At 39.4% G+C, this 12,586-nt stretch overlaps 1 protein-coding gene across 9 annotated transcripts in view; it reads right to left on the reverse strand.

The window, feature by feature from the left end:
• Cep63 (centrosomal protein 63) overlaps nt 1-12,586 on the reverse strand; it is a 45,248-nt gene that overhangs the window by 10,900 nt on the left and 21,762 nt on the right. For 6 of the 9 annotated variants that reach the window (XM_052718360.1, XM_052718378.1, XM_052718369.1 and 3 more), the window contains 5 exons: nt 10,430-10,543; nt 4,833-5,066; nt 4,365-4,504; nt 3,276-3,413; nt 50-164 (listed from right to left, as the gene is read on the reverse strand). In XM_052718360.1, the coding sequence (XP_052574320.1) occupies nt 50-164; nt 3,276-3,413; nt 4,365-4,504; nt 4,833-5,066; nt 10,430-10,543 (741 nt within the window). Of the gene's footprint in view, nt 1-49; nt 165-2,750; nt 3,208-3,275; nt 3,414-4,364; nt 4,505-4,832; nt 5,067-10,429; nt 10,544-12,586 lie in introns of those variants that run through there. The other 3 variants (XM_052718406.1, XM_052718396.1, XM_052718388.1) reach the window with 3 other exon arrangements.

Consider the following 12,586-nt stretch of genomic DNA (forward strand, 5'->3'; position numbering starts at 1 on the left):
CCACAAATACACTGGATTTTGTGACCCGCCCAGGCACCCAGGGTTTCACCTTCTTAATCTCGGTCCTGTACTCATTGTTATGCCCCTCCATTCTCTTCAGTTCTTCATATTTTTCCATTAGTTCTTGGCTCAGCTGTTTACATGTTGCACTCACAGATTCCAAACTGCATGGCAGAAATACAACCACAAATAAATACACAAAATTCCTGAAATCCATAAGATGGATTATCGAAATATACCTTCTTGATGCCCAAGGCACATCTTCCTGATACCGTAAACTTCATAGCTTCGTTAAAAGTCACTTCCAATTCCCCATCCCCGGTGCAGCAAACCTTTAGGTAGCTTTGACTTCAACGTTTACCTCTACTCCTTCCCCTTGACTTAAACTTAACTGGTTACAGAATTATAAAGAAACCAGCAACTTTACTAACAGTTTTACTATAGCGCTATGATTTTTCTCTAACTGTATGAGAGTGGGAAAGCCACCAAGAACTGTCATGACAGGTGCAAACCTCATCACCTCAGCGACACATCCTCAAGAACAGCCTTTAAAGTCCTGACTCATTATTCTCATTAAGAGCCAGTCCTGAGACATAAGAGCCACGGAGGCAACGTGCCTCTCACCCCACTGCTCTTCTCTGACAAGATCTTTTTGCTCCTACATGCTAAACTTTGCTGTCTGCCATGGGCCATCTGCTCCACCTGCCTCCTTGTGTCTATACACACCATCCTTTCACCACAGAGCACCTCCTCCCCCACCCCTTGGTGGCCAGTACCTTCCCATGAACTAGATCAGATCCACCTGATTACAGTCACCCCAGTCCTCATTCCTATAATCACTTTATGTAATTCAAGTTCAATTTTGATAACTTGAAGGTAAATTTTTCTAGAATTTTCTACTTTAAATGTGCTAATTGAAATTCCTCAAGTCCTTTAACATGAATATTTTATCTCTGAAACTAAAATTTCTATGATTAAAATATTTTACTTCTTACTCCTGCCAAACTTAGCCATTAGCCCTTAGTCCTCCAGCACATGCTTCTAGACTGTTCCACAAATGCTTAGTATTATATTGTTTTGTAAACAAAGCCAACTTGCCAGATAACTTATTCAAAAATATCATCTTTGTAGTACAACAGCACAAAATCAATCCCCCCTTTCCTATTTTAGGTGCTATTTATACAACTAAACACCACAAATTATTTACAACAGTTCTTTTGTCCTCTTGGTTTTTCAAAGAAAAAATTTAAGCCATTATTACTGAACACTGTTAATTATTAATCCTAATTTTATTTCCAGAAATTCTAGACTTTTCATTGATTTAGTATTTGTTATATGATTACCATGTGCTAAACACTAAGGGTAACAGAGGAGTAAAGTCAGAGGTCACATCTCCTATACACCCATAGAAAGGCAGGGCCTAAGAGGCAAAAGTGTTCAATGTACAGCAGGAAGTCAACCCAGAGGAATGGCTTCTGAACCTGACAAGGGGCAGTGGCAATTATCAGAAAGGCAATCAGGGAAAAAAAAAACTATGCAAAAACATACAGTTTTATTCATTATCAAAAAACTAATAATAAGCTTTATTTAGCTCAGTGTGATAAGTGGAGCACGCCTTTAATCCCAGTACTTGAGAGGCAGAGGCAGGTGGATCTCTTAATTCTAGGCCAGCCTGGACTACAGAGCGAGTTTTAGGACAGCCAGGACTACACAGGAAAACTTGTCTCAAAAAACCTAATAATAATAATAATAGTAATAATAATAATAATAATAGTTAGTAGTAATAGTAAGCTTTATTTGACTCAGTCTAAAGCATACACATACACCTCAATAGTGATCACGAGTGTCTCACATACTCCAAAAGGAGTAAAGCAGAGGGTGTGTACGAACAAAGCACACCTAATACTAGTGCTTTCCAGAAACAGCCAAGTGAAAACAAAAGGATGGAATGTATAAAGGCAACCTAGAAAGTATAGAGTGGCATTTCTTCTTGTTCTCTGTTTGCCTAATGGCTAATAATTTACTTAAGTATTTCACCTATCCTTTGCACACACAAAAAAATTAGTATATAAGCAATTATGATAAATGAGTTTAAAACAAAATATCAAACTCTTACCAGTAAAAAACCTTCACAAATATGACAAACTAAACGTTTGTAACTATGGCAAAAATAAGCATCACCTGCTACACTATGCCATGCTATGCTACACTATGCCATGCTGTGCTACACTATGCCATGCTGTGCTACACTATGCCATGCTGTGCTACACTATGCCATGCTGTGCTACACTATGCCATGCTGTGCTACACTATGCCATGCTGTGCTACACTATGCCATGCTGTGCTACACTATGCCATGCTATGCTACACTATGCCATGCTACACTATGCCATGCTGTGCTACACTATGCCATGCTGTGCTACACTATGCCATTCTGTGCTACACTATGCCATGCTACACTATGCCATGCTGTGCTACACTATGCCATGCTGTGCTACACTATGCCATGCTATGCTACACTATGCCATGCTGTGCTACACTATGCTGTGCTACACTATGCTATGCTACACTATGCCATGCTGTGCTACACTATGCCATGCTGTGCTACACTATGCTGTGCTACACTATGCTATGCTACACTATGCCATGCTATGCTACGCTACACTGTGCTATATATAACAAATAAATACCACAGTACACTATACCATTAGCCAGCATTCAATGCACAGCCAAGAAAATCTAAATCATACCATAGCAGAGAAAGAAGGAATAACACATGCCCACTGTGTCCTCTCCAAGAACAGTTTAAGTGAGGTAGTGGAGAGAAAAGCTGAACTGAAGGGGACCTAAAAAGGTAAAGGGTAAAGTGGGGGCAGTCAGAATACACAAATCTTGAAGAATTTAATTTTGAAAAGCAGAGAAAGAGGAGATTGTTTAATGTAGATAAAAGGGTTAAAGGGGGTTTAACTGTTTTCAAAATGGAAGAGATCACAGAATACTTTCTGTCCATATAAATCATTCTGAAGAAAGAGCCCAGAGAAGAAATCAGGGCAGGAGCAATGATTTGAGCAATGATTTCAGACATTTCAGCAGACCACAGGCCCTGAGGCAGGTTCTCCTCTGTGTTTTCAATGAATTAGGAAGTGAAGCCATTGCCAATGCTAGAGGGGGAAACCAACTTTATTTTCTACTACTGTATTATTTTACTGAGTCCACATAAAGATCAAAGTTCATCTTAACAACTTGAAGTTTTAAATGTGTAGCTAATTATCTACCTGCCTTCAAGACGAGTCACCTCTGCCTGCAGGAGCTCCTCACTGGTGTGGCTGAAGTCCAACTGTGACAGCACATTGTCTAAGACTCCCTGCCCTGGAGAGGGGTAATTCCTTTCCACCTGACAATCCTCCAGCGGCCTGAGGAGACAGGAGAAGAAGGGATCAGGTCTCTTATTCTGGCAACAAAAACAATGCAAGGCCAGCATGCTGTCCCGACTGCTCCAGTAAGTAAGCTCCTTAGAAGCTCTTAGTTTGTGGTCTGCTTTATGGGGGAAAAAAGGAATCTATACCAGGAGAACAATCCAGGGTCAGCAGCAATTTAATCTTTACTAGGATTTGGCATATTTTTCAAGGGTGAAAGCCACATAAGATAGCAAAACCACTTTGCTGAAACTTGATTCCTAACTGAAAAATTACAAGATGGTCAGGCAAGATGTCTGACTTAAACACAAGTCACTCTATTATTTTTACTATAAACCTGCCCTAACAATAAAATACATTAAAAAAAAAAAAAAAAAAAAAAAAAAAAACCCCAGGGCTGGGGATGTATAGTTTAGCTGATAGAGTACTCCCATACTCCCATGGCATGCATGAAGCCCTCAGACTGGGTTGGTCACACACATTGGTAACCCCAGCACTTGAGAAGCAAAGGCAGGAGGATCCACAACACAGTAATTTTGAAAGTAGCCTGGGATACATGAGATCCCATTTAAAAACATAACAACAATAATAATAATAATATAAAAAATCAGTTCTCAAAAGGGCTAGCTCAGTGGCAGGCTGTTACTGATGACAAGTAGCTACTCCTCACCATGCCCTGGAATTCTAAGGCATGGAGGTTCACCAGACTCAATGAGGAGAGAATAAGGAGTTCCCAATTTTATGATCCTCAGAATCTTAGAGATGCAAATGAAAAGGAGACAAAGCCACCCATACAAATTTTATGACAATGAGAATCTAACTCATAAATTAAAACCAAGTCAGACAAGATGATCAAACACAAAAATGTAAATATTCAATATTAAAATCAGCACTCAATGCCAAACCTTCAAATGGACCAAGAGAATAATATTTAAGACTCAAACAGACCTCATGCTTTCTACTGAGTGATGAGTGTCAACTGCCTTTAATTTTGTTTGTAGTTTCTCCTTTTGCCTTTTTTCCTCAAGGATGAAGTTTTCTTGAGATTGAAGACTTGCCTTCAACTCTTTCTGTTCTTCCTGCAGAGCCTGCAAAACACTCAAGAAAAAAGTCAGATATTATTACAACTTTCCTTCAGCTCTCTCTTTTTCCTGCAGAGCCTGCAAAATACTCCAAAAAAAAAAAGAAAAAAAAAAAGTCAGATAACGTTACAGCATTTCTATTTCATGAGAAAAGCAACCAGGGAGGCTGACTGTAAGTTTTATGACAAGGACAGTATTAATACAGCTATCAGCAGCTGAGCCATCAGCCTCAGCTCAAGGAGGAAGCTCAGCATCCTGGGACACAGTTCTAGGTCAATCAGTCTCGAAAGACTCGCATACACACGTTCCCTAACCTAGACATTATAACACACACCTCTAATAATTTTTCAGACTCTCTCAGTTTCTCCTCCTTTTGCCGCTGCTCCTGCAGGATAGTCATATTGGTCCCCATCAGGTCGTTGACCCTCATATTAAGGCGCTCTATCTCCAGCTCGTTGGAACAGATGGTATCCTTAGCCCGCTCCAGCTTACTGCTCAGGTGCTGGATTTCAGACTGGCTGGACAGTTCTACAGACTCTAATTTCTGTTTCCGGTTAGTAAGCTGAGCCTAGAAAAATATGAATTTTTTATTATTAGGAATTATTATTATTAGGAAATAGGAAAAGAGAAATGATAAAAGAATAACCAATAATTGTACTCACTAAGAAAAAAATACCCATAAGAAGAACTGGTACTATCAGTAGTTTTTGGACACTTTCTAGCTGACAGATTAAACCAAATACAGCACATCTGAAATTAGTTCCTTTCAGTGGCATTATCTATCAAAGTCTACTCAAATAAAACCATTTCAGCAACTGTGCCACAGGCCTGTGGTGTGCAGTGCCTAACCTTACAGCTCTGCATGCCAGTTGGAGTATTTTGCCTTCCCAAAGTCTGCTTTTCTCAAGTTTTAATTCAGTATCCAGACTGGGTTTTCATCTATACATTCAAAATGGACATAAAGGTAAACTTCCCTTACTTTAAACATCTGTTAAGGAAAAGACATACAATTTTATTTTAGAAATTCAAACAGAAATATCTCTGTGGAATTCATCTGCTATAGATTTAAAGGTTCTACTGTATATAGTACAGGACCAAACTCTTATACTTTATATTATGGTGACACAATGTAGCTGCTGAAAGAGAGAGAGGGAGAGAGGCAAAGACACAAACAATGTCTGTGTAAATGAGAGCTCAAGGCTTTAGTGTAAGGCAACTGTTTTGTCTTTTGACCAGATCCCTAGAATGGTGTGTGTGTGACAGAAGAGTCAGCCCAGGTTGACTGCTAACTGCTATGCATGCAATTGTCTCCATACTTTCAAACACAATCTAACCTTCTTCTTTCCAAGAAGAAATCTTACACAGAACTCTCTGAAGAATAAGTAAATGCAGAAATTGGTTGAGAGTAGGAAGGAAAAAAGACTGTGGTTCTTAGCTGAGCCTCAGCTCACCCCAGCCCTACCTATCCACCAGCCTGGAGTTCACAGACCCAGATGGAAACCTCTGTCCAAATGAGCACTCTGGAGGACAGACAACACAGGAAAACTCAACACTGTGATCACTATGAAACACTGTGATCATTATATATAACATCCTGTAATCACTATGTTACACTGTGATCCCTATGTAACAATGTGAGTGTTATGTAACACACTGTGATCCCTATGTAACACTGTGATCAATATATAACACTGTGATCATTATATAACATACTGTAATCACTATGTAACACTGATGGCTATGTAACACACTGATCACTATGGAATCCTGTAATCACTGTTACACTGTGATCCCTATGTAACAATGTGATTGTTATGTAACACACTGTGATCACTATGTAACACTGTGATCAATATGTAACACTGTGATCATTATATAACATACTGTAATCACTATGTAACACTGTGATGGCTATGTAACACACTGATCACTATGGAATCCTGATCACTATGGAACACTGTGATCATTATATAACATACTGTAATCACTATGTTACACTGTGATCCCCATGTAACAATGTGATTGTTATGTAACACTGTGATCACTAGGGAACACTGTGATGGCTGTGTAACACACTGTGATCACTATATGACACACTGGGATCGCTATCTAACACTGTGATCTGAAAGCAAATTCAGTACTGGAGCTTTAGCTGTGTTAAGTAACCATGTAACCAGTTAGTCTAGATTTGTTACTTTAAAATTAGCTTCTCAGTTTTGAAAATTAAGTCTTCTTTTATAGATCTACTATTTCACTCATGCAAAAAGACTGTTTTCATTAACTAGAAATGATACCCCAGGCTGTACTGTGCACCACAGCAGTAAGGGTCACATGTGGAGACTGAGCACTGAGCTGTGGCTATTCTAATTTGAGAAATGCTCTAACTGTAAAATAAACAGGGGGTGCCAACGACTTAGTTTTAAAAAAGCATGTAAATTTTGAACTGATGATATTTTGACATACTGGGTTAAATAAAATATATTAATTTCTTTTTACCTTTTTAATCTAACTACAAAAAAAGGTAAATTGTGCAACTCACATTATACTCCTACAGTGGCACTAACTTCAAGAATACCTCTTCCAATACTAAGCAAGTCAGAAAATCACAGAAACAACTCCTAAAATAATCATTACTTCTCCTAAACAGCTGGCTTTAGAAGCATTTAAAGGTAAATACATTAGAAATCTTTTCATGTACAAACTACTTCAAGAAACCAGAAATTTTCCTTATTCACTAAGCATTCAGCATTCTTTTACTGACTGAAGGGTGGAGTCATCGCAACTAGGCAAACGACAGGGAAAGTAAAGAAACCATTAAAGGCTGCAGCACATGCCTTTAATCCCAGTACTCGGGAGGTAGAGCCAGGTGGATCTCTGTGAGTTCAAGGCCTGCCTGGGCTACAGAGCGAGATCCAGGAAAGGCGCAAAGCTACACAGAGAAACCCTGTCTCGAAAAACAAAAAACAAAACAAAAAATTAAAATTAAAATAAAAAATAAAAAGAAGGCCATTCACATTAGGGAGACAGAAGGCACCTCAAGGCCAAGTGCACTGGGCCGTAGACACAGAAGGGTTCGAGGTGTGCACTGAGCTCAGAGCTCTGTGGGCTCTTCAGGCTGCCTCCTGGGATGCCATGGCCTGCATGGACACATCTGGAGGTGACCCTGATAGGGAGACAGGTCAGAGGCTGGTGCTGCAATGATGATTCCCTAGAAAACCAAAGCCCTTCCAACCACGTTGTTCTTAAGCAATCTCCCCCTCCGTAACAATGGTTTCCTTGAAGCTCCAAAACTACATTTAAAAAAAGAAAGAAAAGAAAAAAAAAAGGACACAGAAAGGATGTTCTCATTTTTCTAAAATGAGCATGGAGTATAGAATGTTAATAGCTGAGTAGAAGAATTCAAGCAAATACATGACTCGAAGAGCATGAAGTTATTTTTGAATCTCGTTTTTAGATGTTAAAAATACTTAAGAATTTTTTCTCATAAGATTTGCCCAATCTCCCAGATTTTCTGCTTTCCTACATATCAACTAAATGCAATGAGTCAAGCTCAACCAGACTCTACTTCAAATAGCCAACTGTGAAAGGCTGATTTTTAGACACCTGGAGAAAACTGTACAGACTGAATATAAAATTGCTATTATTTAATCCTGTTAATGTCATCCTGTCATATTGTAGGGATTTTAAGTCCTTACCTGTTCTGAAATGAGATGATCTCATTTGCTTTGAAACTTTTTTTTTCCCTTTGGTTTTTTGAGACAGTGCTTTTCTGTGTAGCCCTTGGCTGTCCTGGAACTCTCTCCGTAGACCAGGCTGGCTTGCTCAAACTCACATAGATCCACCTGCCTCTGCCTCCCAGTACTGGAACTAAAGGCATATGTGCCACCACACCCAGCCTTCTCTTTAACATTTTAATAACCAAAAATAAAGAGTAAAAGTGTACCCCAGTTTTAGTTTTCCAAGATGTAAAGAATCGGGCTGAAGAGGTGGCTCATTGGATAAGAGCATGGGCTATTCTTCCAGAGGTCCTGGATTCAGTTCCCAGCACCCACACAGTGGCTCACAGAGATCTGTTCCAAGGAATACAATGCCCTGTCCTGGCTCTGTGGCACTGCACAACAGTGGTGCATATACATTAAGGCAAAACACCCATACACATAAGTAAAAGGAAATAAATCAATTTTTAATGCCATGTCTCTCTTGAAAACAAAGAGGGGAAAAGTTCCAAAGAACAACTGCACAAAATGTACTCATGTTGTTAACACAAACGAACTGCATACAGAAAGCCAGTTTAGACGGCCTGGGGTTCAGCTCACTGGCAAATGCTTGCCTAGCATGAGTGAGGTCACGGGTTCAATATTACACTGAAAAGAAATTTAGGTACAATTTCTGTAGTACATTTCTAAGGCCCATTCATACACAAGATTGTCAAGATGATGACAACTATTAACACTAGGTAATGGGCACACAGAGGTTTAATTAAATGTTTAATAAAGATAATCATACAGCATTGACTGACACAAACTGAGTCACAGGAAGCTTTAATTCTTGCTTAGTTTGCCAAAGGAGAAAGAGAACTAGATTTATAAGTAATACTTTTAACTAATCAGATAACTTTCTTTTAAACAAAACTATGAGAAGAATTATTCAAACACCTTTAGTGGGCACAACAGATGTCAGCTCTTTAAAGGTGTCTTATTGTAGCTCCTGTCAAGTAAATGGTAAATAAAAACTCTATTTTTACTAACAATGAAGTTTGAATTACATAGAATTAATCACAATAGTAATTTGATAGCAGTGGCTTAAAGATGATGTAATCAATAAACAACATGAATAAAATGAGGACTGAAAATAAAAACTCAATTTGTTCTTTCCCAGTCTAAGGGCTATAATTCAAATACAGCAGTGTATCATAGTCTTTAAGAACACAGAGCTTCTCAATCAGGTTAAATCCTCACCCTTATCCCACTCCCTCCCCCAATGAGGACTTCACTGTCCCATTTTGGCTGGTAGCTTCTTGATGATGACAATACAGTCTTTATTCTGTGGGATATAGGGCCATCCTGCAAGTCTCAGTGGAGTTACTCATAGCAAAACCATTCACAATAATGTATCAGACAGCTGGTATTTTAGGGGAACAAAGAAGATGAAGGCTTACAAGAAAAAACCAAACGTAGCTCCCTCTAGCTCTTTGAACTTACCAAGTCTGTCCTGGCATTCTAGAAACTGAGATAACTACCAGTGTAGACAGATTGTCATACTACAAATAATATATATAACTGATGAGCATCCAACAGGTAACAGAGGGCGACTATACATACCCCACTCCCTCTGCTCATTCCTCCTGTTTTCTTGATTTTTAAAGGAAAAAGGCGAAGGAGCTGGCTATGTCCCAAGAAGAAGTATCCTAAATTCAGTGTCTATTTAGTTTTTGCTGAAGTCATTAGCTTTTTACAAGTTCCTACCACTATACTAAAAAAGCATGTCTGTAGCCATGAAGACATCACTTTCACTAGGGTGCACACCAGTGCAGTGAGATTCTTTCCGAAGTCAAACTAACTGAGCTCCCTAGCGGAGGCACCTTAGCCAAAGTGCTCAAGCTGTCATGGAGACAGACAAAGCAGAAAGAAGTAGAGCCGAAAAACCAATGGCAGAAGCAGAAAGAAATAGGGAAGCAGACAGACAGAGGGCAGAGGCGTGAGGTGGGGTGAAGAGCAAGGTTAGGAGAGTGAAGACAGTGTGGAAGAAGGGTGACATGGGGAATCTGAGCTCTAGATGCCTAAGAGCTGAGCCACAGTAGAGGAAGATGGGCTTAGCTCACAAAGGTTAGCAGAGACAATCCAAAAAAGACAATGGTGACCGACCATCAGAAGGTTCATGGCAGTAGGTCAAATTCAATCAAAACCCACCTGTCAGACAACTGAGGCCTACCTGGATTATCTCTGACTGTTCAGCGAGAGCCTTCCTCTGTGCTTCCAGAGAAGACACCTGTTGCTGATAGACCAAACGCTGCTTCTCCCAGTCCAGAGATTTCTGTCGGAATTCCTGAGGATGCAATGAAGGTACTTAACATCTAAGTGCTTCCTGGACTGTGATGACTTCTCACTTCGCTTTCCCAGCCCCCCACTCCCTGGGTACAGCTGCACCCTTCTCCTCAGCAGGAGTTCCATTACTCCCTTAGCTGACTGAGCTGCAGAGGAAAACTGAATTTTGCTCTCACTGTGCCTCTGGATGTCTGTCTTTCTAAATTTAACACCCTAATGGTGAAGAGGAAACAGACCCATGGCAGTGGGCTCAGGAGCTTCTTCACAGATCTGCTGCCACCTAAGGGTTATTACTATTTTGTATAATTTTTCAGAAAAATGATGCTAAAATATTTCCCTTGCCATCTAAATTCCTGACATCCAAACCCAGAATTGAAGAGATTCAAACAGATTTCCAAATCAGTAACTCAATAACCCAATTCTCACTTCAAATTCTGCTAAAACAATATTTTTGATAGCCAAAGTTTTATTATTTCACAGAAGAATTGTAAAAGCTTCGAAAATATGCACCACATTTTAACAAGTATTTATAACCCAGAGCCAAATAGTTCAAAAGTCATGGTTAATCAACAGCAATTCCAAATTACACTTCATGAAATGAGCCCGACATTTCTGACAATCAGGCAAACCAAAGGAAAAGATCCTCAATCTTCCCATCTGTCCTCCAGGAATCTTCAGCTTCAGATTGCTCCTTAGATTGTTATCAGTCGGCTTTCTGACAGTCCAGTCAGTCAGTCTGTCTGTATGGCATTCCATCATATGTGCCAGCACTGATTTAGGAAAGTTTTTAATAAATAAACCAAAACTGGCCCCACTGGAGGGTGATAGACATGGCATGCACACTAAATGAATGAGTAAATAAGAATATTAATTGAAATCAAACAGGACATAAACTTTTGAAGGAATTCAAAGAGAAAGCAAACAACCACCTGAATGAAATAAAGTCAATACAGAATAGGAAAGAGAAATTCAATAGAGACAGAAACACTGAAAAAACGTAAATGAAAATCTCATTGAATTAAATAAAAACTCAATGGAAAGCCCCTCTAATAAATTAAATTGAAGACAGAGTTTTAGGGCCTGAAAACAAAGCGGATGAATTAGAGCATTCGAACAATAACAAACATAATAAAGTCGGGACTGGAGAGATGGCTCAGTGGTTAACAACACTGGCTCCTCTTCCAGAGGACCCGGGTTCAATTCCCGGTACCCACATGGCAGCTCACAACTGTCTGAAACTCTAGTTCCAAGACTATAACACCCTTACACAGACATGAATGCAGACAAACACCAATGCACGTAAAATTAAATTAAATTAAATCTTAAAAAAAGATAATAAGAAAGTATGAAGGGAATGTACAAGATCCACAGGACACCGTTACAAGACTAAATATAGATGGCTCAGTACGTAAACATGCTTGCTATGCAAGCATCTAGGCCAGCAATCAGTAGAAAATCTGGGCAAGGCAGCCCATGTTTGAAATTCCAGTGCTAAGGAGGTATTAACAGAAGGTTCCCTAGGCTTATAGGTCAGCCAGTCTTGTTGAATCTGGGAGTGCCAGGTTCAGTGAGAGATTCTGTCTCTAAAATAAAGGTATAGAGTAATGAACACTGACCTCTAGCCTACACACACACACACACACACACACACGCACTCACATGCATGCATGCTCATACATATGCAAGCACACACATAAACAAAGATCAAATCTGTGACTCATTGGCATAGAAGAGTGAGAAGTTCAAGATAAAGGTGCAGAAAATACACTACCATCATAGGTTAAAATTCCCCAAATATAGGGACAGAGCCATCAAGACACAAAAAACCTTTAGAATGTCAAGACCAGAAAAGAACCTTTCTACATCATATTATAGCTAAGACACTAAACACACAAAACCAAGAATACCAAAGCTGCAAGAAAGAGGTACAACTACATACACAGAGGTAAAGCCATCAGAATAAAGGGTTTCTCAACAAAAGCTCTAAAAGCCAAGAAAGCAGGAAACAATGTAATTCAAGCTCTGAAAGACAATACTGCCAACC

The sequence above is a fragment of the Peromyscus californicus genome, unplaced genomic scaffold, assembly GCF_007827085.1.
Source record: "Peromyscus californicus insignis strain IS unplaced genomic scaffold, ASM782708v3 Scaffold_11__1_contigs__length_118956290, whole genome shotgun sequence".
Lineage (NCBI taxonomy): Eukaryota > Metazoa > Chordata > Mammalia > Rodentia > Cricetidae > Peromyscus > Peromyscus californicus.